Source organism: Cucurbita pepo, chromosome 4, assembly GCF_057944985.1.
Source record: "Cucurbita pepo subsp. pepo isolate OVF chromosome 4, ASM5794498v1, whole genome shotgun sequence".
Classification (NCBI taxonomy): Eukaryota; Viridiplantae; Streptophyta; class Magnoliopsida; order Cucurbitales; family Cucurbitaceae; genus Cucurbita; species Cucurbita pepo.
In genome coordinates, this window is record NC_141801.1 from 2,417,807 (window position 1) to 2,440,981 (window position 23,175).

The window sequence follows — 23,175 nt, forward strand, 5'->3', positions numbered from 1 at the left end:
ACATTCATACACGTCAACCTAATTAGCCCACTTCGCTTTACAAACATAGAAATTTTGAAACCCTCGTCCAAATGAGCATTTCACGAACCTTATTTTCTCATTATTTCGTTAACAAAAAAAAATTAAAAATTTAAAAAATACATAAAAGTGTAATAGCTCAAACACACAGACAGTAAGTAGATATTGTCCTCTTTGTACTCTCCCTTTTGGTTTCTCCTCTATGACGGGTTCGTCAATGTTAGGGAGAGGTTTTCACACCCTTATAAAGAATGTTTCGTTCTCCTCTCCGACCGACTTGGGATCTCACAATCCACTCTCCTTTAGGTCTAGCGTCTTCGCTGACGCTCGTTCTCTGCTCCAATCGAGGTGGGATCTCACAAAAAGTAGATATCATAATAAAGAAACTCGTAAGAAAAAAATTACTGATAGAACGTTAGAGACCAAAATAAGGTTTAAATCGATCGGAGACGAGATTTATTGGAAAATAAATTAAGAAATTGTAAAAAATAATAATAATAAATTTACAAAAAATGATGATTCATGTGATGTGAGTCAAAGAAACACTCGAAGGAAATGAATTTGGACTTGTTTCCATAAATTGAAAATAAAATAAAATAAAATAAAATAAAATAAAATCTTTTTATTAATTTCCTTTTTTTTAATATTATATTAATTACAGTGAATGTCTGCGGCGGCTCTTCCCTCGGTTTCCTCGAACTCCCCTTTGCTTTTGTTTGTTTTTATTATTAACACATATATTTTTAATTAAAAAATTCCATTTTTTACTATGTTAAATTTTAAAAAAAAAAATAAATAAAATTTGTTTCTAACGTTTTTTTTTTTAAATTGTATAAATTAAATTTATTTTAAGATATTAATTTTATCGATTTTTACGCTAATAATATATTAATATATTTATTTTGTAAATATGCACAAAATCTGTGATTTTAATTTATTCATATACCTCTCATTTACTCGGGTGTCACATCAAGAACCTTTTCATAATGATGTCAAGAACTTTATTAGAATTTCTGAAATTACTACTCTATCGAACAAGCTATCATGTTGGACTCGTCTCTTAATTATCAACCTCACCCAACCCATACGAGTCATGTAGGGTTAGCCTTGGCTAATCTAAGTGGGTTAGTATCTGATGCCCTAGTCGACCCATGTGGGTCAACTCGAGTTTGGGTGGGCTTGTTGGTCAACCCATGTGGATAGTTCTTTCTAGACAGTTCTTAGACTTAATCACTTAGTCATAAAGTCACACAGTTACGTACACTTATTCACATAATTAAAATAAATGATAAGTAAATATAATTAATTAAAATCGAGTTTAATAAAACTAATCAAGCTTTAGAAAAATAAATATAATCTTCGTAATTGTTAATCTTTTAAAATAATAATTAATATTTTATCTACTAAATTAATCGCTCGAAATATATATATATATATATATATATATATATATATATTTGTCTGAAGATTGTGGGGCACATTTATCAGAGATATTTTAGTCAAAGTCCATTGGTCAAAATTAATAAATATAAATAATAATAATAATAATATAAAAAAGAGAGAAAAAAATAATAAATAAATAATAAATATTATCCTCAAAACACAATTATCAAGAGTCCATTCTTGCATGCCAACTTTGTTTGAAGTCATAAATTTATGCAGAATCTGCCACGTGGCAGTAAAGATTTATTTCATTTAATATATAAATATATATATTTATTAAATTATTAGCATAACACGTGTATGATCATTGTCGTGTGAAATTTCTATAGATATGTCGATATTTCTAAATTATAAAGTCTTTTGGTCAATACCTTAGCCTCTATGTTCGGATTTTTGTGTAGAAAATTTTCTTGACGTATAAAATAATTTTATGACTTTTTTGCTATTGTTGATAGAGGTCGGAAGTTATACGAGTTCACGTGGTCTGGATTTAGAGTTCCATTACAAAGAAAAATAGGTTATTTAATCGATTCTTTGAATCTCTGATCCCGTGGATTGGATCGAGTGCATGATCTTTAGAAGTTTGGATTAGCACTGTTTCTTCTTCTTGCTGCTCTCATGAGATAGAGATACATCGAGTTGAGTTGGGTTGGAAGAAACTTATGGATGGACCAAAATTTCGGGTTGATTGAGTTGGTGTAACAGCTCAAGCCCACCGCTAGCGGATATTGTCTGCTTTGGCCTGTTACGTATCACCATTAGGGAGAGATTTCCACGTCTTTATAAAGAATGTTTCGTTCCCTTCTCCAACCAATGTGAGATGTCACGGTTAGTGATCTAAGCAACTTGAATAAAGTTCACAACCTAACTTCAACCTGGGTTATCGGGTTTTTTTTTTAATTGTTTAAAGCAATTATATTTATGCACGATACATGTTACATTAATAATTAAAATCTCATAAAGCTCGAATATCAAACATTAAACAAGTCACAATGCATCACTAGTCTGACCATTATGTATTTTTTTGTCTTGCACATTTTCAATTGTAACGACCCAGATCCACCGCTAGCAGATATTGTCCTCTTTGGGCTTCCCCTCAAGGCTTTAAAACGCGTCCGCTAGGGAAAGGTTTCCACACCCCTATAAATGGTGGTTTGTTCTCCTCCCCAACCAATGTGGGACATCACAATCCACCCTTCTTCGGGGCCCAGTGGATGGATTTAGGGGTTGTCCCACATCGATTGGAGGAAAGAAAGAGTGCCAGCGAGAACGCTGGCCCCGAAGGGGGGTGGATTGTGATGTCCCACATTGGTTGGGGAGGAGAACAAACCACCATTTATAAGGGTGTGGAAACCTTCCCCTAGAAGACGTGTTTTAAAGCCTTGAGGGGAAGTCCGAGAGGGAAAGCCCAAAAAGGAAAATATCTGTTAGCGGTATATTTGGGTCGTTACATCAATTTTCTAAAAATTCAACTCAATATAAATTGAAAAAAAAAAAAAAAAAAAATCGAACCCTATCCAACTCAATTCTTGTAATTTAGATTTGTGAATACCCACTAAAATATCCAATGCCTCGTTCACACAAGACAGTTTCGGTTTTCAACGACCCTAAATCCTTTTAAAATGTCGTAGATCACAAAAGTTTGACCGTTCTCTATATTTTGTCTCGCACATCTTCTTCATAGCTAGCCAATGTATCCTTGATTAGACTCATGGGCATACGAAAACAACCCGTCCTTTCATCATAACATGGCTCTCGATCAGACTCTTAGATCATTTTTCGCTAAATCATTTTAATACGAAAAATCATTATTCGGAGAAATTCATGAATTAGTAAAACATGATTTATAAGTGACGGCGGCAGCCCCTTCCTCAAATTATATGGATATATATTGAATATTAATATGGTAGGCTATTTTAAGTTGGTCTCTCCACTTTATAATAAAAAAATAATTAATATTATTCCAATGTTCGAAATTGACCCACTTTGAATTTCCCTTTTAACTTTTTTGGCTCCCATAATTATAATAAGACAAACCATTGGCAACTCCAAAAAGACAAAAATACCCCTTCTCTCTTCTTTCATTCAACCATGACCAACTTCTAGAGTTTGTTTCTTTTATGAGCTTTCAACTCTAGCTATCATGACATAAGTGATGATACTTACTAAACAAATATTCTAACTTCGGTTCGTTAACTTGTTGAGTGTGTAGATGTTGTTTGTTTTGGTCTGTTATGTATCGTGGTCAGCTTCATGGTTTTACAATGTGTCTACTAGGAAGAGATTTTCATACCCTTGTAAGGAATGATTAGTTCTCCTCTCTAATCGATGTGAGATCTCAGAATCTACCTTCCTTGGTGGTCCAACGTCCTCACTGGTACATTGTCTGGTGTCTGGCTTTGATACCATTTCGTGTGCCGGTGAGGATGCTGGGTGTCACGGTCATGCTCGTCCAATGCGTGTTGCCCATGGCCGCATGCCCATGACAAGCCCAACCCTTTATGTCTTTTCACATTCTAGTGTTTTACTTTTGTATTTCTAGGAAGTATGACATTTTAGAAATATCATGTCTAAGCCTGTCAAACATGAAATGCCTCAGAATGTACTATAGGGGGATACGACTAGTTGTCAGCTTCTCCTTGCCCAAGGTTATATACTGTGAGCCGTTGTTATTTCTCTCTTGCTTGCTTATATAACGTCTCTTTCAAAAATCTCTCTCTGCCCTAGTTTTCTAAAACATTCTCTTAAAACCGAGGTCAGAGGCTCGAGCATACGTCGCTTGGCCGTAGGCGGCGCAAGAACGAATTGGCTTAACTCACTTGTCGTTGGAAAGTGAGTGCCGCACAATCGCAAGTCTGCTGCCATTAAAAGTGCGATTGTGAGATCTCAATTGGAGAGGAGAACGAAAGAGTCTTTATAAGGGTGTGAAAACCTTTCCACAGTAGACATGTTTTAAAATCGTGAGGCTGATGGGAATATGTAACGAGCTAAAATGGACAATATCTGCTAGCGGTGGGCTTGAGCTGTTATAATTGGTTTCAGAGCCCGACACCATTCACTAAAAAAAATGAAAAAGAAAACAGTTATTTTATTTGATATGGAAGAGAATTTGTCAATTTAAGCATAGCTCAACTGGTCGATACATAAATCTTTAATGGTGAAACCCTTATTTCAAATTTTACATCAGTTGAAGAGAATAACGAATTATTACTTATAAGGGTATGAAAACCTCTCCCAACCAAACGCGTTTTAAAAACTGTGAGGTCGAGGACAATATTTGCTAGCGGTGGGTTTGGACTGTTACAAATGTTCGGTTGTTAAGAAATCTTAATCACGTGTCTGTTCTATGATTTTCGAGTATCAACTTGAAAGTAGCCATTCAATTAAGATATTAAACTTGTATGAGCTTCTTAATCGAAGCACACATTAGTGAAAAAAAACACAGATAATTCGTAAAGCGATCTAGTCTCTGTTGAATAAGAAATCACCAAGCTACCTCAAATATTTTCTAAAAAAATTCAAATGATTGAATTTGAATTGTGTTCTTGATTTTTGACACAATGGCTTCCTCGTTCATCATTGGAACCTATACGACTTTGTTTGTATGACGTTTTCTTTTACGTATAACTTTTAAAAGAACAAGTTTTGATATGAATTTAGGGATAACCTAAAATTTCAAAAATTCAATCCTCGATCAAAAAGAAAAGATTCGAGCTTATGTCTAAGCTTCGAATGAGATCTGTACCTATTTGATTCTCCAAGTTTTAGAGCGTTTTTCGATATAAAAACCCATTGAATAGATTAGAATCAAGCAAGGAATGACCCGAAAATGGAGACTCGAAGTAAAGATAATCAAAAGTCCAAAAGTTGAGCTTTTCAAATCATTTCTAAGGAGACTAAGAGACATCAAAACCATTTCCTCACTCAACACCTTTCTATTACACTATTTATTATTTTACGACTGGAAAAACTCGATCAATCTAACTTAATTCTTATATTTGAGTCGTGTTATAAATTTATTTGAGTTGGATTGGGTCCATATAAATGAAATCTTTATGAATTGTGAGATCTCACATCCACTCGAGAGAAGAACGAAGCATTCCTTATAAGGGTTTGAAAACCTCTCCCCGACACGTATTTTAAAATCGTGAAGCTGGTAGCGATACGTAACGAGTCAAAACAGACAATATCTACTAGGTGGGTTTGGGCGGTTACAAATGCACAACCGTATTGATGTTGTAACCAACATTTGCTTGAGCTGTCGGAAACTCTACTCGAAGCCACACTCCAAACAAACGAGTTCCCTTTTTTAAGTCAAATGGGTTAGAGGTATAGTTATTTTGGTAAAATCTTGAACCCAATGATAGTAACTTACCAACCTCAATAAACAACGCACCTCGACGGTGGTAGTCAAGTGAGACCACTTGGTCACCCGCTCTATGTTTGCAAGGACTTTTGAGACTCCGACCTATGACACCATATCTAAAGTCGAAACTTAAAAGTTTGATATATATGTATTGTTCTTAAGGTTGTCAATGCTATTTTGAGGCGCTCCTCGTGTTTGTTATCGGACTTGGTATAGATCGAAAGATTATAAATTGTAATAAGCCGCCGTAATTACCGTTGGATCTATAAAAGATTAGATTCTAAGTAAATTAAGCGTTTTATTCCGAAACATTAGTTTCTAAAAATCCAAACCTGTGCATTTTAAACATACGTGGTAAAATAAAAGATTAGAGGTTTAAATCTTGTCATCCTCGAATCTTCTTGCACATCCAACAACTTTATTCACGAGCATTTGTAGAAAACCACAATCACGGTTGGTCGGAGTGAATCAAGAACCTCTCACCGCGACGTTATTCCTGCAGAATCAATGAAAATAAAATCTCAAGCAATTCATCCAAGGAAGCATGTTTTTGCAGACCATAGCTTGTGAGTGTAAGTAATGGGTGTTGTTCTAACCTAAGACTGTCCGAGCACGAAGAACTACATATACGAGCGCATCCGTGGCCTCACTAGAGACTGTGCCCCGTCGACAAATATGGTTGTTCCGGTCATGTACCGTGACCCGTCACTGATTAGATAGATCACAGTTGAAGCTAAATCGTCTTTAATATCGAGCCATCTTTCGAGCGGGGCTGCATCCTTGACTAGCTTCTTTGCTCTCTCCGTCCCCACTGATATAGGGTATCCATCATCTAGGTGCAATCCACGGGAGATGGCATTCACCCTGATCTTATACTTTCCAACGTCCAAAGCTGCAGTCTATAAAAATCCAGCCAACATATTATAAAGATCAGAAAATTTATCCGGACGTTCATATCATATCATATCAAGTATCTATGATTTAAAAAGTCGGAAAACCACGTGCTGATATGATGAGAATATCAGCTGGATTGTTTCTAAACACCATGAAAAGGAAAATACTATCACACGTATTGTAATAGCCTAAGCCCGCGACTAGCAAATATTGTCCTCTTTGAGCTTTTCCTTTCGGGCTTCCCCTTACGGTTTTTAAAATGTGTCTACTGGGGGAGGTATCCACACCCTTATAATGAATGTTTTGTTCCCCTCTCCAACCGATGTGGGATCTCACAATCCACCCCCTTCAGGGCCCAGCGTTCTAGTTGGCACACCACCTCATGTCCACCCCCTTTGGGACTCAGTCTCGCACATCGCCCGGTATTCGGCTCCGATACCATTTGTAACAGCCCAAGTCTACTGCTAGTCGATATTGTTCTCTTTGAGAACTCTTCCGGGCTTCCCCTTAAGGTTTTTAAAATGCGTCTGCTAGGGAGAGGTTTCCACCCCTTATAAAGAATGCTTCATTCTCCCCCCCAACCGATGTGGGATCTCACAATCCACCTCCCTTCAGGACCCAACGTCCTTACTAGCAATACCCCCTCATGTCCACCCCCCCTTCGAACTCAACCTCCTCACCGGCACATTGCCCGGTGTCTAGCTCTAATACCATTTGTAACAGCTCAAGCCCACCACCAACAGATATTGTCCTCTTTGAGCTTTCCCTTTCAGGTTTCCCCTCAAGGTTTTTAAAATGTGTATACTAGAGAGAGGTTTCCACACCCTTATAAAGAATGCTTCATTCTCCTCCCTAATCAATGTGGGATCTCACAATCCACCCCCCTTGGGGACTTAGCCTCCTCACTGGCACGTTGCCCGGTGTCTGGCTCTAATACCATTTGTAACAGCTCAAGCCCACCGCTAGCAAACATTATCCTCTTTGAGTTTTCCCTTTCAAGTTTTCCCTCAGGGTTTTTAAAACGCGTCTACTAGAGAGAGGTTTCCACACCTTAATAAAGAATGTTTCATTCTCTTCCCCAACCGATGTGGGATCTCACACACATCTTTCAACGTCAAGGTACTTCAAAGACGTATACTAAGGTGCTAACTTAGGAAGATGAAGCTTGAAGCTTGGATAACTCAAACAAATTATGATGCAAAAATACAGAGAAGAAGAACAACAACAATTACTTACTCGAGCTAACTGCTGTAATCCTGCTGAGCATGATCCAAATGCAGCTGCTCCTGGATACAGTCCCCTCTCGGAACCGATTAAGGAGGATAAAAAAACTATCGAACCTCCCGATTTCTGGTCGCGCATTCTTCGACAAACCGCCTTCATCAGAAACCATGAAGCCATCATATTTATCTTAACAATCTTTTTGAATTCCTCTTCAGATAGTTGAAGAACCTCTTGTATGGGACCTGCTTGCAATGCAGTGCAGTTAACACAATTTACAGTAGAAGAGCTTTTAAAGAAGTTGTTCATCCTAAGTATCACCATCCAATAGCATAGCTGAGTTTTGTTCTTGAACAAAATGTAGACCAAAGATCAATAAGGAGACAATTGTGCATGGCACTAAATTTTACAATACAAAGTTCTGTACGAAGCATTGTCTAAACTGGCTCGACAGAAAGAATGATGTAACAGCTCAAGCCCACCGCTAGCAGATATTGTCCGCTTTGACCCATTATGTATTGTCGTCAACCTCATGGTTGTAAAACGCGTCTTCTAAGGAGAGTTTTCGACACCCGGAATTTGTTATAAGGAATGTTTCGTTCCTCTCTCCAACCGATGTGGGATCTCACAATCCACCCCCTTGGAGACCAGCATCTTCGCTGGTACACCGCCTGATGACTGACTTTGATACTATTTGTAACAGCCAAAACCTACTGCTAGCGGATATTGTCCTCTTTGGGCTTTCACTTTCAGGTTTCCCCTCAAGGTTTTTAAAACGCGTCTGCTAGGGAAAGGTTTCCACACCCTTATCAAGAATGTTTCATTTCCCTCTCCAACAGATGTACGATCTCACAATTCACCCTCCTTTGGTGTCCAACGTCCTCACTGACACTCGTTTTCCTCTCTAATCAATGTAGGATCTCACAATCCACCCCCCTTGGGGACCCAGCGTCCTAACTAGCACACCACCCAATATCTGGCTCTAATACCATTTGTAACCAAGTCCACCGTTAGCAGATATTGTCCTATTTGGGCTTTCCCTTTCAGCTTCCCTTCAAGGTTTTTAAAACGTGTATGCTAGGGAGAGGTTTCACACTCATAATGCTTCGTTCCCCTCTCCAACCGACATGAGATCTCATTAAGAATGTTTTAAAAAACTAAGATCCACATTGCAGAATTGTTTCTTTTTCTCTAAATGATACATATCAATATTTTGGTGAATAGAAAACAAGCTAACATTATTCTTTTGACTCTTACACGAGGCATCGACATTCCAAGCCTCGAGCTTCTGTGGACCTCTCAAAGGCACAAAAAGCAACAAATGCCTCTTGTAACACAGGCAAAGGTGTAAGCTTCTAAACTAAAAGTGTTTGACCATTTGAGCCTAGCCCCAACTAAAACTCATTAGAAAACCCTTCTAACTTCAATTCCAAGCTCACTCAAGAAAACCAAACCCTGTAAACAATCATCGAGTTTAGCAGAAACTATGAGCAGATGATTCAGACTAGTCAGAATGGTATAGCCTAAGCTTGAACAAGAGCCTAAAACCTATATTCATAGAAGAATCAACAACAAAGTAATATAAGAAACTAAAACAATTAAACCAAGAACTATATAACTCACTACATCATAGTATTTGAACATATATCAGTCATGTTGACATGAAAAAAGTAATGTAACAGCTCAAGTCCACCGCTAACAGATATTGTTCTCTTTGGTCTTTTCTTTTCGGGCTTTCACTTAAGGTTTTTAAAACGCGTCTACTAGGGAGAAGTTTCCACACCCTTATAAGAATTGGGGTTTTGTTTCCCTCTCCAATCGACGTGAGATCTCACAATCCACCCAATTGGAGGCCCAACGTCCTCGTTGGCACACCGCTCGGTGCTTGGCTCTGATACCATTTGTAACATCCCAAGTCCACCACTACCAGCTATTGTTCTCTTTCGGCTTTTCCTTTCGAGCTTCCCCTCAAAGTTTTTTAAACGCGTCTACTAGGAAGAGGTTTCCACACCCTTATAAGGAATGTTTTGTTCCCCTCTCCAACCGACGTGAGATCTCACAATCCACCTCCTTGGAGGCCCAGTGTCCACGCTGGCACACCGCCTAGTGCCTAGCTCTTATACCATTTGTAAGAGCTCAAGTCACCGCTAATAGATATTATTCTCTTTGGGATTTCCCTTTCGAGCTTCCCCTCAAGGTTTTCAAAACGTGTCTACTAAGAGAGGTTTCCACACCCATATAAGGAATGCTTTCTCCCCTCTCCAACCGACTTGAGATCTCACAAGTAAATACAGGTAAAAAAGCTATATAGATGGGCTGTACCTTCGTAAGAATAAGCATGAACAAAAGCATCCAAAGTTCCCAAAACACTACAAGCGCCGTTCACAGCCTCATCAAAAGCCGCCTCTCTCTCCCCTTCCATATCCAATCCAACAACCCCAATAGGCAGGACACCCTTTAACGATTCCACAATCCCCTCACGCATACTCTGAAGAACAGTCTCATTTCCCACCAAAACCAATCTAAACAAAACCATGAAAAACATGAATCAACAACAGATACAGAGGAAAACAAACACAAAAAAGAGAACCCAAATCGAAAAAGTTTGATTAACGCCCTCCATTTCTCTCAATTTCCTCAATAAACAAACATAAAATCCACCGAGTTTGAAGTTTGATGATGAACCTGCAACCCCTTTTGGCAAGATGAATAGCCAGATTCTTGGAGATCTCATCCCCATTCGACGAAAGCAACACGTTCTTCGTAGCCCTCTCCATCTTTGAAGATCTTCAATTCGTGAACAAAGAAGAACAATCGTTATGGGATTATAAAGAAAATCAAAGACAGAGAAGTGGAATTGAATACAAACATAAGGGTCCCAGACGCCGCAGAAAATTCGCCTCAATTATGCAATATAGTCCACACTCCAAAATGAAATGCAAAACTTACCGAACAACTCGACCCAACTCTCACCCTTAAATCTTTTTAGTTCTTAATTGAGTTAAATTTAAAAAAAAAAAAAAAAAAAAAAACATATACATATATATATATATATATATATATATATATATATATATATATATATATATTATTATTTTTAAAAAATAGGGTTAAAAGTCTAATTCAATATTTTTAAAAAAATTTAAAAAATTTAAAAATTTTGGCTAGACAACCCAAGTTGAAAATAGAGGGTTGAACTGTGAACTTTGTTCTTGCTGTAGTCTAGAACTTGGAGTTACTCCAAAAAAAAATCTAAACTTAACTCGTGTACGTCTATAATAGGAAATTAGGAGGGTCCTACGTCTCATGACGATGGGTATTGTTTTGTTTTATGTGTGTTTTTTTATTTAAATTTTTATAAAAAAAAAAAGGAAAGTAATAATTTTTTTTAATGATATCAATTTTATAAATTTAATGCAATTATGATATTTAATAATATCCAAATTTTTAAAAAATTAAGTTTAATTAATCCACAAGAATAAAAAAAATAATTTTAATATAATAAATAAACACGTGATGCATGTTTACTCGAAGATCAAACTATATCTCCTACACTCGACCATTAAAAAATATTTTTTATTTTAAAAATAATTTTCTATTTTTATTTTTAACATTAATTTTAAATGAAATAGACCTAGTCTTAAATACTACGCTATATTATATAATTCAATTAATAAGTTTTGAAAACTATTTTTATATAATTAATGCCAATTAATAATTTTAATTATTTCTCCCAACCACATGGAGTTATTTATTATGGTTCGACAAGTACATGTTAAAAGTCACCTTTAATAATTTATATTTTAATAGGTTTTTAAATTTTTAATTTCTCTTACTATTTAAAAAATTAAATAAATTAATAAAAACATCTCTAAACTTTTTAGCGTCCACCTTTAAATTATAAAATAAAAAATAAAATACTTGGACCGTTAATTTACATGAAAACCTATTAATATTTTATTTCAAAACATATTATTAAACTTTTAATAATATTTTAAAAATACGAACTTTAAAATTTTATTAATACACTTTAATTTTTTTAAAAATATATATAAAAAAATGCCCATAAAATTTTAAAATTAGTATTAATGTTCTTAATTTTTATAAAAATCAATATAAATTTTATAAATTATTTTTCTGAAATTTTAAGGATATTAATGTTATTTTTGAAAGATCACGAGCAAAAAGTATATCAAGACGTGTGTACTGACGTTGTTTATTTTTTAATTTTTAAAAAATTTAAAGGGGTATTTAAATTTTTTTTAAAAAGATTAATTATATTAATAAAACTTTTGAAAGTTCGGTTAACGATTACGTCGTTCTTGAGGGGCTCAAGAAATCTTGATTTCATGATATTCAAATGGGTTTGTTTGTTCAGAGAAGAACTTCATTTTCTGTTCATAATCTACAAATTGCAAAGGACTCTAGCGTACAATCCAAACCATTTGTAGAAGCTTACAACACAAGCCAAACCAACTTAGAGTTCGCTATTACACTTAAACACAACGATACGAACAATATTGATATCGCTATCGCTATCGCTATCGCTATCGTATAACCGTTCGGAAAAGAAGACTTCAGGTGGTCACCATTCTGATCCTTTGTGGTCGTCTTCTTCTTCCCTTAAAGCTCCAACACCAAGTCTATAATGGAAAGAGAAGGAAAAAAGAACGTACGTTAAAATGATCATTCAATCAAACGGTATTTTCATTTCATAGTTGAGAACTACAGAAAGAACAGTAAGAAAGGGATGTGAGATCCCATATTAGTTGGAGAGGGGAACGAAGCCCTTTTTATAACGGTGTGGAAACCTCTCCCTAGTAGACGCGTTTTAAAAACTTTGAAAGAAAGGCCAAAAGGGAAAGTTCAAAGAAGACAATATCTGCTAGCGGTGGGTTACGAGGGATTCCTTCCAACAATGCAAGCTTTCACAAGTTTTGGATTTTCTTTGAGTTTGTAAGCCCCAGGTTTCATATGTTTACCACACGAAGGGGGTGGATTGGGGTGTCCCACATCGATTGGAAAAGAGAACGCGTGTCAGTGAGGATGCTGGGTCCTGAAGGAGGTGGATTGGGGGGTCCCACATTAATTAGAGAAGGGAACGAGTGTCAGCGAGGACTCTGGGGTTTGAAGGGGGTGGATTGGGGGGTCCCATATCGATTGGAGAAGGGAACGAGTGCCAGCGAGAACGCTGGGTCTGGAAGAGGGGTGGATTGGGAGGTCCCACATCGATTGGAGAAGGGAACGAGTGCAAGCAAGGACGCTAGGCCCCAAAGGGATGGATTGAGGGGTCCCACATTGATTGGAAAAGAGAACGAGTGCCAGCGAGAACGCTGGTTCCTGAACGGGGTGGGGATTGGGGGGTCCCACATCGATTAGAGAAGGGAACGAGTGCCAGCGAGGATGCTAGGCCCCGAAAGGGGATGGATTATGAGATCCCACATCGGTTGGGGAGGAGAACGCAACATTCTTTATAAAAGTGTGGAAACCTCTCCCTAATAGACACGTTTTAAAAACCTTGAGGAGAAACCCGAAAGAGAAAGCCTAAAGAGGACAATACCTGCCAGTGGTGGACTTGGGCCATAACACTAGGACTTCACTAAGAGCGAAGCTTGTGTCACTTTGAGAAGAAAACGTTTATAATAATTGATATCAAACATATCAAAGGGTTAAGCTCTAACAGTTCAACAGTTAAGATGATTCCTCAAAGTAGTGCATACTAAATGGTGCTTACACTCTGCATCTGTCTTGATCCAATGCCCTTTGTTTGCACTCAAAACACTGGTGTCCACCCCATAGAGAGGCAAGCCTAAGTTGGTCTTCCAATAATGCATTTCCTCTTTTGAGATGAACTCCTGAGAAGACGTTATTCGGTCTTCCTCTCCGTTCATCGCACGTCCATTATCGATATCATAATCGAAAGAAGCATTCTCGAACACGTACTTGTGGGACTTTTGACATTCATTCGTAGCAGTAGAGCTTTCGGGGTGTGTTTTTCTATGAAATGTACGCAGCACCTGAGTATCGAAATAATAGACTCAGAAAGCTGGACAAAGATATTGATGAGTTCTACAATGCTGTTTTTTATGGCTATAGGGATGTGTTTGGGAGCCAATAGCTTATGTAACAGCCCAAGTTCAAGCCCAACGCTAGTAGATATTGTCCTCTTTAGGCTTTCCCTTCTGAGTTTCCCCTCAAGGTTTTAAAACGTATCTACTAGGGAGAGGTTTCTACGCTTTGTTCCCCTCTCCAATCGATGTGGGATCTCATAATCCACCCCCTTTGGGGCTCAACGTTCTCACTGACACTTGTCTGGTGTCTGGCTCTGATACCAATTGTAACAGCCCAAGCCCACCGCTAGCAGATATTGTCCTCTATGGACTTTCCCTTTTGGGCTTTCCCTCAAGATTTTAAAACGCGTCTACTAGGGAAAGATTTCTACACCCTTATAAAGAGTGCTTTGTTCCTCTCTCCAACCGATGTGGGATCTCACAATCCATCCCCTTTGAGGCCCAGTGTCCTCATTGACACTCGTCTAGTATCTGGCTCTGATACTATTTGTAATAGCCCAAGCCCACCGCTAGCAGATATTGTCCTCTATGAACTTTCCCTTTCAGGTTTCCCCTCAAGGTTTTTAAAACGCGTCTACTAGAGAGAAGTTTCCACATCCTTATAAAGAATGTTTTGTTCTCCTCTCCAACTGATATGGGATCTCACAATCCACCTCCCTTCGGGGCCCAACGTCCTCGTTGGCACTCGTTCGGTGTCTGGCTCTAATACCATTTGTAACAGCCCAAGCCCTCCGCTAACAGATATTATCCTCTTTGGGCTTTCCCTTCCGGGCTTCCCCTCGAGGTTTTAAAACGCGTTTACTAGGGAGAGATTTCTACACCCTTATAAAGAATGCTTCATTCTCCTCCCCAACCGATGTGGGATCTCACAGAACCATTACGTGCTAGATGAATCACAGTGAACATTCAAGAATACTAATTCTAATGTAAAAAGAACAGTAAAGCTATTGGAAACTAACCTTTTGGAGTTTCTTCTTGGTTGAATATGAATCACTTGACTCATATGTGGTAGAACCATGTGAAGAAGTACGCAATTTCTTCAGCATCTTCTTCACAAAGCTTAGTGCAGATTTGTTTGAATGCTTAATCAATACCTCTTTTTTATCAATATCCACTTTGGAACTCTCATGTGCTGCAGATGAAGGTTCTTCTTTACTCATGGCTATCATCTTGTCTGAAAGCTCTATTGTAGATCCAAATAGATACCCCTGAAGTGGACATGTTAGTGTCTTCCCATCATCTTCTGTATGCTTACCTGCAAGCGTGATAATACTAGCATGACTCGCCCGCCCGGGTGATTGCTCGCAACAGTCTTCTTTAGTTTCAGCTTTAAGACACTTTTCTAGCTCAAAATTTATCAGTTTTAGTTCATCCTCTGTCACCTCGTCTGGCAACGCTATCATGTTTTCAAAAGCCAAGGAAAACGTTGGCGTTGCCGGTTCGGAACCGAGAGTTCCGATGGTGAGGAACTCATGGAAGAAATCAGATGAATTAGATAAGTTTCCATTTTTTTCTTCAAAAGATGATTGTTCATAGTCCTGACTGTGAAGCTGCATGATTTTGGAACCATAATCTGGCTTCAAATAGATGTCTTCATCATTAACAAGTGCTTGTACTGATAGGCACATGCATGGGTTCGCTGAAACAAAAGCAAACAAAGAGATTATCATTTTTGGAATCAACTAAGATTACTTTGAAAAAAAAAAAAAAGAAACAAATTCCGGTTTTATTCATTAGTGCGACAGTGCGAGTTGAGTGTCGTTTTCTTGTTTCCTGTAATGGCCCAAGCCCACCGCTAACAGATATTGTCCTCTTTGGACTTTCCCTTTCGGGTTTCCCCTCAAGGTTTTTAAAACGTGTCTATTAGGGAGAGTAAAGGTGTTTCGTTCTCCTCCCCAACCGATATGGGATCTCATAATCCACCCCCCTTCAGGACCCAACGTCCTCGCTGACACTCGTTCCTTTCTCCAATCGATGTGGGACTCCCACCAAATCCACTCCCCTTCAGGGCCCAGCGTCCTTACTGGCACACCGCCTCGTGTCTACTCCCCTTCGGGGAACAACCTCCTCATTGGCACATCGCCTAGTGCCTGACTCTGATACCATTTGTAATGGCCCAGGCCCACCGCTAGCAGATATTTTCCTCTTTGGGCTTTCCCTTTCGGGCTTCCCCTCAAGGTTTTTTAAAACGCGTCTGCTAGGGAGAGGTTTCCACACCCTTATAAAGAGTGTTTCGTTCTCCTCCCCAACTATGTGGGATCTCACAATCCACCCTCTTCAGAGCCTAGCGTCCTCACTCGCACTCTTTCCTTTCTCCAATCGATGTGGGACCCCCACCAAATCCACTCCCCTTCAGGGCCCAGCGTCCTTACTAGCACACCATCTCATGTCTACTCCCCTTCGAGGAATAACCTCCTCATTGGCACATCGCCCGGTGTCTGACTCTGATACCATTTGTAACGGCCCAGCCCACCGCTAGTAGATACTGTCCTCTTTGGGCTTTCCCTTTCGGGTTTCCCCTCAAGGTTTTTTAAAAAGCGTCTGCTAGGGAGAAGTTTCCATACCCTTATAAAGGGTGTTTCGTTCTCCTCCCCAACCGATGTGGGATCTCACATTTCCAGAAAGACACAGTGGACCAATCCAATAGTGATGTAATTCTGAAGTTTTAACAGTAGAGAAAGTGGCTTGAGAGTGAGAGGTTCCTACAGGTCCCCAAGTGGCCCCAAATGCTGAAGAGAGAATGGAACTGTCATGTTTCCTTGAAACATCATGTGCAGCCAGAGTTCAAGCTTAAGCTAGACGGATTATAACGGTACGAAACGTTGTAGAAATTTCTAGATGTTATACTTGTGATGGTGTGAGGGTGACCTTAGAGGCTGCCTATCTCTAACTTTGTTCGTATTCGCACAATTGTTCCCTAATATAAGTTTTCAACCCGTACGCTACAAATCTTCGTATAGGATATCAAACTATGCCAACCGGATAAATCCCTACGACAACAGAACTTGAAGAGTACATCTTAATCATCATGATGTGCTATGATTTACTCATTTTTCTTGTTAAGATATATGTTAGGAATTACGAACCTCCACAATGGTATGATATTGTCCACTTTGAGCATAAGCTCTCATGGCTTTGCTTTTGGTTTCCCCAAAAGGCCTCATACCAACAGAGATGTATTTCTTACTTACAAACCTATGATCAACCCCTTTATCAGCCAATGTGGGACTCCTCTTCTAACAATCTTCGAACAAAGTATATCATAAAGCCTCCCCTAAGGCCTATAGAGCCCCCAAACAAGCCTCCCCTTAATCGACACTCGACTCTTTCTCTAGAGCCCTCGAACAAAGTACACCATTTGTTCGTTACTTTTGACTACATCTTCGAGGCTCACAACTTCTTTGTTCGACATTTGAGGATTCTATTGACATAACTAAGTTAAGGCATGACTCTGATACCATGTTACGAATCAGGAACCCTCCACAATGGTATGATATTGTCCACTTTGAGCATAAGCTCTCATGGCTTTGCTTTGGTTCCCCCAAAAGGTCTCATACCAACGGAGATGTATTCCTTACTTATAAACCTATGATCAACCCCTTAGTCAGCCGATACGGGACTCCTCTTCCAACAACCCGCAACAAAAATACTAATAGTTAGAAAAAGAAGCATTCGAGCGAGAGGTTGACGGAATACCAATAGTGAAATCCTTGACAGACTCGATTCCACTTTGCCAAAACTTGTTGTGCATCCATCCTAATAACTGCAGCAATGAAAGGCAACATTAAAGGATAGAATGAAAAAGGTTATAAATCTGGAAGTGCATGAACTCTTCACTTACCTTCATCTTTTTGTGCTCTCTTCAAGGGCTTGATACTCAGCTCATCATAGGAGACATAAATAGGGGACTAAAAGTAGGTATAGATATTTGAGGAACTGTTAATGAGTTGGAATTCAGTGGATTCCTAGAATGATCTTGAAGAACTGAGCAAAGAAACATATAGAAAGTTACAAAAAATTTGGTTGGAAATTATTTTCAACATCAAACCATGTGGAAAAATAGGAGAGTTGTTTGAATACCTCCAAGTCGAAGTTTATAGCGTGATGAGTTTGCATACGTGTCGAGTTTAGGTTGCACAGACACAGTGTTGAATGTGTAGCTATCCTCCATGGACATACTTAAAAAGAGATATAGATACTCATATCTTTCTTCAAACAAACATTAACCAAACTGGTTGATAGAATCTCATGATTGCTTATATCAGAAAAAGTGTTTAATCTAGAAAGCCTACCATGTCATTCTAGATAGATTGAGAGAGAAGTTATGCTTGTTTGATATTGTTGGCTGCAGAGATGATTAGCACAAATGGTTATGATAATGAATACTTAACGGTCCCCTCAAGATTTCTAAAACATGTTCACTAGAGAGAGGTTTCCACGCCCTTATAAACAATGTTTCGTTCTCCTCCCCCACCTCCCTCCTTCGGTGCCCAACGTTCTCGCTGACACTCGTTCCCTTCTCCAATCAATGTGGGACCCCCAATCCACCCCTTTCGGGACCTAGTGTCTTTACTGGCACACTGTCTCGTGTCCACCCCGCTTCATGGCTCAGCCTCCTTGCTGGCACATCGCCCAGTGTCCGGCTCTGATACCATTTGTAACAACCTAAGCCCATCGCTGGTAGATATTGTCCTATTTGGGCTTTCCCTTTTGGGCTTCCCCTCAAGGTTTTTAAAACGCGTATGCTAGAGAGATGTTTCCACACCCTTATAAAGAATGTTTCGTTCGTCTTCCCAACCAATGTGGGATCTCATAATCCACACCCCTTTGGGACCCAGCGTTCTTGTTGACACTCGTTCCCTTCTCCAATCAATGTGGGACCCCCCAATCCACCCCCTTTCGAGGTCCAGCGTCTTTACTGGCACACCGCTCCGTGTCCACCCCCTTCAGGGCTCAACCTCCTCACTGGCACATCGCCCCGTGTCTGGCTCTGATACCATTTGTAATAGTCCAAGCCCACCGCTAGTACATATTGTCCTCTTTGAGCTTTCCCTTTCAGACTTCCCCTCAAGGTTTTTAAAACCCGTCTACTAGAGAGAGGTTTCCACCCTTATAAAGAATGTTTCGTTCTCCTCCCCATCCGATGTGGGATCTCACATTATCTGCCCGGGAGTCCTTCATCTGTAAAAAAGAACGGTCAGCATATACATTTGAGGTTCAAATATATCACAGCTGAACTATTCACTCCCTTATACTCTACTCATTATCCAACCAAGAGAACTTTAAATTCAGCTTGCTATCAATTTTTCCTGTAAGGCTTATCAGATCAATAGTATAACCTGATGATATACATCAATCTGTTCAACTAAAGCCAGGATTTTCAATAACGACTAGATACCGTATTTTTCGTTCCGTTCAACTCATCATTGAAGCCAACATATTCATCAAGAGTTCACTAAATAGTTCGTGAACATCTTCTTCCCAACCATTGTCGATAACTATGATTGACGGGCGCTGACAAGCCTGCCAATCTGCCATCAAAATCTACCAATGAGCTTTAAGTCAGTAAGTTAGCATCCTTATTTTCAGCTAAGCTACAAGTTACTAAGAAACAAAGTGAGTTGCCTCATTTGGAGACCAAGAGACAAGGCATCCACTCTAAGACAAATGCAAAACTGTGTAAAATGTGAGTCCATTGGTGGGGTATGGCTGTAGCTGGATCCATGTATGATCAAGATGTGGACATGTGAATTCCACGTGGAAATCTCGAAATTCGGGGATTTCCTATTTCTCATATCCAATGGCTGATGAACATGTAATCTATTAAGATACTGTACCTTTGAGTTGAGGATTTGGCTGTGTTCCCACAGTTCCAAAATTGTTTGGATTGTTGAATCATTTAGAATAAGAGAGTAAATTACAGCTTCCATAGAGGAAATCCAATTTGGTGAAGTTAAGACATAGCTATCATGTAGTAAATCTGGGTTCATGATTTGATTACTATGATCAATGTGAAGGTATTGAAAGTTAGAACTAATGACGACAACACTGCTGTAGTTTGCCAAGTATCACAATCGCATTCTTGCAATTGTGCAGCACTTGTTGTAACCAAATGAACAAGTGAACCGTCAAAAATTCGGACGTCGCGGACAACGTCGACGTATGTTCGGGCCTCGAGTTACATTGCGAGAAAAGATTTAGAAAACGTGAACGAGGAAATACATTTGAAAACGATTTGAAGAATTGAAGAAAGCAACGTTATATGACTATAAGAAAATAAAGAAATACCACGGCTTAAATAGAATATAACTCAAGATATGACGAAGTGACAACTAGTCATATCCCCCAATAGTACATTTTTTGGCATTTTAGCTCTCGCAAGTGTAGACATGGTTTTGGTGAACGGTCATTCACCCCCGTATTGACCCAACGTGAAATGGTAAAGGCCTATCTAAGATGAAAGTGTAAAAGGGGTTTGGAACGGGCATGTAACCATGGACAACACGTCCTGGACAAGTAAGACCAGGATATCCGCCATGTGGCTATAGGCAACACGCCTTGGACAAACATGACCGTGACACCGAACATCTAGGCTGGTGACTAAGTTTCTCAATGCCAAATCATGTTTTTTTTTCCCTCTCTTATTCATATGGGGGTTTACCTTAGCACTAAGCCTCCAACTTAAGAACTCTAACAGTCATTTATTGCTCATCTTTTCTTTAGAGTGTTTTTTTCTTCCTAAATTCTTGCTTGTATCTGTACTTCAGGCAACCAAAGGTGTAGGTTTACTGACAGTTAGCTACCCTATCTTGTCCTTGTTGCCTCCTTGCAAATTTTATTGTTATCCCCTTGCTGTTCATATGCACCAGATAGCATCTAGATTCTTTGTGTAAACATTTACATGTCTGCAGATTGTTACAAGTAATATTCAGCATCTCACATGCAGGACACTTGTTCCCGCAGTTAGCCTGCTAGATAGAGAAAAGGGAAAGTAAAAATAAAGAGAAAAATATTAACTACATGACACACAGTGGGCAAGATGTGTAGAAGCCCAGCGTTAGCAGATATTGTCCTCTTTAGACTTTCCCTCAAGGTTTTTAAAATGCGTCTGCTTAGGAAGAGGTTTCCAAACCCTTTAGGGAGAGGTTTCCACACCCTTATAAAGAATAATTCTCCCCAACTGATGTGAGATCTCACAATCCACCCTCCTTTGAGGCCTAACGTCCTCACTGGCACTCATTCTCTTCTCCAATTGATGTGGGACCCCCCAATCTACCCCCCTTCGGAGTCTAGCGTACACATCGCCTTGTGTCCACCCCCTTCAAAGCTTGTCTCCTCGTTGACACATTGCTTGGTGTTTGGCTCTGATACCGTTTGTAGTGGCTCAAGCCTACCACTAGCAGACATTGTCCTCTTTGGGTTTTCTCTTTCGAGCTTCCCCTCAAGGTTTTTAAAATGTGTCTGCTAGGGAGAAGTTTCCACACCCTTATAAAGAATGTTCGTTCTCCTCCTCTTCAAGGCTCCGTCTCCTCGTTGACACATTGTTTGGTGTTTCGCTCTGATACCATTTGTAGTGGCTCAAGCCCACCGCTAGCAGATATTGTCCTCTTTGGGTTTTCCCTTTCGAGCTTCCCCTCAAGGTTTTTAAAACGTGTCTGCTAGGGAGAGGTTTCCACACCCTTATAAATAATGTTTCGTTCTCCTCCCCAACCGATGTGGGATCTCACAATACTGGTGCCAGACCAAGTTCCATGTTTAATGGCGGCGTGCTCCTCCTTGACTGTTTGCTACTCCTATCTCTACTTGGATGCTGCCTAGATGGACAGGAACGAGAGCTGATGGACCATATCCATTGGAAGTGGATGTTTCTGGACTGAACCTCAATCCCATCCATTGACAGCCCCTTTGAAGTTTGTAGCTATGTTGGAGTGGAAGACAAACAGCTAAGCAAAAGAAAAGCTATTGGGTGTAATTCCACTTGAGTTTCATTAATACATGAACAAACTCAGCTCGAAAAAACAGAGAAATAAATTGTTTGTAACGAAATACCAAACAAAGAAAGGCCAAGAACATGAAAATTATGAACTCTGTAAAGCCAAACAATCATATACTTCACCATAACTTCAACAGGAAATGGGGCAAATAAAACACTTCATTACTTATGCTTTCATCAAAACACTAAGTAAATCGACTCCTCATCTCATTTTTCTATACCCTTTATAACTTCAAGCAAAAATTTCTAGTCAGGTAACTGTTCAAGCAAATCATTCTACTCTTGTTAAACATCAACACTCTTTACAGCCAGATTCTGTATGAACTAGTACTGTTTGAATACTTGACAATGGCCCCTTCGTGTAGAAATCCCCACAAAAACTTGTAAATCAAAGTTCCTCAATGTCGAAGGAAGTGAACTTACATTGAATGAAGGGAAAATTCGAAGCAAACCCTTCATCGTTCTTCGCTGATCAGAGAAGATTCTGGGAAATTTTCCCGGAAAATATTGGAGTCAAATACCAACGCCGCTCTTCGCATTATTCTCGACTTTCAGCAAGACCCATGTGCCAAACAACACCCTTCCAATCTTTCTCTCTCTTAAACTACATAACTAATAAAGAATTTGTTTAATAGGCCAATGAAAATCCAGATTAGTGTCTAAATTAAGTTAATTAACCCAAATAAAGTGGAGAAAGGCAAACAAACAAATGTTTCTACATTGATGAACACAGTAAAGTTAATTTTTAAAACGACCCATCATTTGATCATGTTCTAAAAGGAAATTAAGTAATAGAATTTTGTTGGGTTTTGCTTATAAGATTAAAAGACGTAACCTTTTTCTTAATTACAACATGGAAGAAACGAGTTAATTAAAAAATCAATGGATCTGTTCTGTTTAATGAACTATAGATTAGCTTAGATATTTAACTAGCGGTGAAAATGATGCAAATCTGACCTGCAAAGGCTAATAAAACAACTGATTCCATTACAGTAACAGCACACGTTCCAACGAATCAAATTCCTTTTCATATCTTCTGAGTCACACATCCCAACAAACTCATCAAAAGGATGATCCGTCCACGTTAAGGAATCCATATTCGCCCTTCAAAAGCGTAGGATTACAAGGGTACCAGTCGATTGAATCTCTGAATCTTATCAGGCAAAAAG

The 23,175-nt window shown here is 39.0% G+C and overlaps 2 protein-coding genes across 6 annotated transcripts; both read right to left on the bottom strand.

Moving 5' to 3' along the window:
* Positions 1–6,105: 6,105 nt before the first annotated feature.
* On the bottom strand, positions 6,106–10,917 carry LOC111792182 (uncharacterized). Its single transcript, XM_023673524.2, has 6 exons — positions 10,812–10,917; positions 10,628–10,729; positions 10,265–10,464; positions 7,958–8,187; positions 6,424–6,726; positions 6,106–6,323 (listed from the first exon to the last, which is right to left on the bottom strand). The coding sequence occupies exons 2-5, from the start codon at positions 10,717–10,719 to the stop codon at positions 6,448–6,450; spliced, it is 801 nt and encodes a 266-aa protein (XP_023529292.1). The 5' UTR covers positions 10,720–10,729; positions 10,812–10,917; the 3' UTR covers positions 6,106–6,323; positions 6,424–6,447.
* A 1,400-nt stretch (positions 10,918–12,317) lies between these two features.
* LOC111793797 (protein LAZY 1) lies at positions 12,318–23,104 on the bottom strand. 5 transcript variants are annotated; one of them, XM_087123144.1, is made up of 7 exons: positions 22,430–22,839; positions 18,094–18,191; positions 17,855–17,997; positions 17,710–17,776; positions 14,973–15,652; positions 13,677–13,959; positions 12,320–12,585 (listed from the first exon to the last, which is right to left on the bottom strand). In XM_087123144.1, the coding sequence occupies exons 3-7, from the start codon at positions 17,858–17,860 to the stop codon at positions 12,566–12,568; spliced, it is 1,056 nt and encodes a 351-aa protein (XP_086979270.1). In that variant the 5' UTR covers positions 17,861–17,997; positions 18,094–18,191; positions 22,430–22,839; the 3' UTR covers positions 12,320–12,565. The 5 variants fall into 5 exon arrangements, with proteins under 5 accessions (XP_086979272.1, XP_086979269.1, XP_086979270.1 ...); XM_023675844.2 differs by having other exon boundaries at positions 18,094–19,194; XM_087123143.1 differs by lacking the exons at positions 17,710–17,776; positions 17,855–17,997; positions 18,094–18,191 and adding exons at positions 19,122–19,194; positions 22,964–23,104 and having other exon boundaries at positions 12,319–12,585; positions 22,430–22,610.
* Between the last annotated feature and the right edge of the window lie 71 nt (positions 23,105–23,175).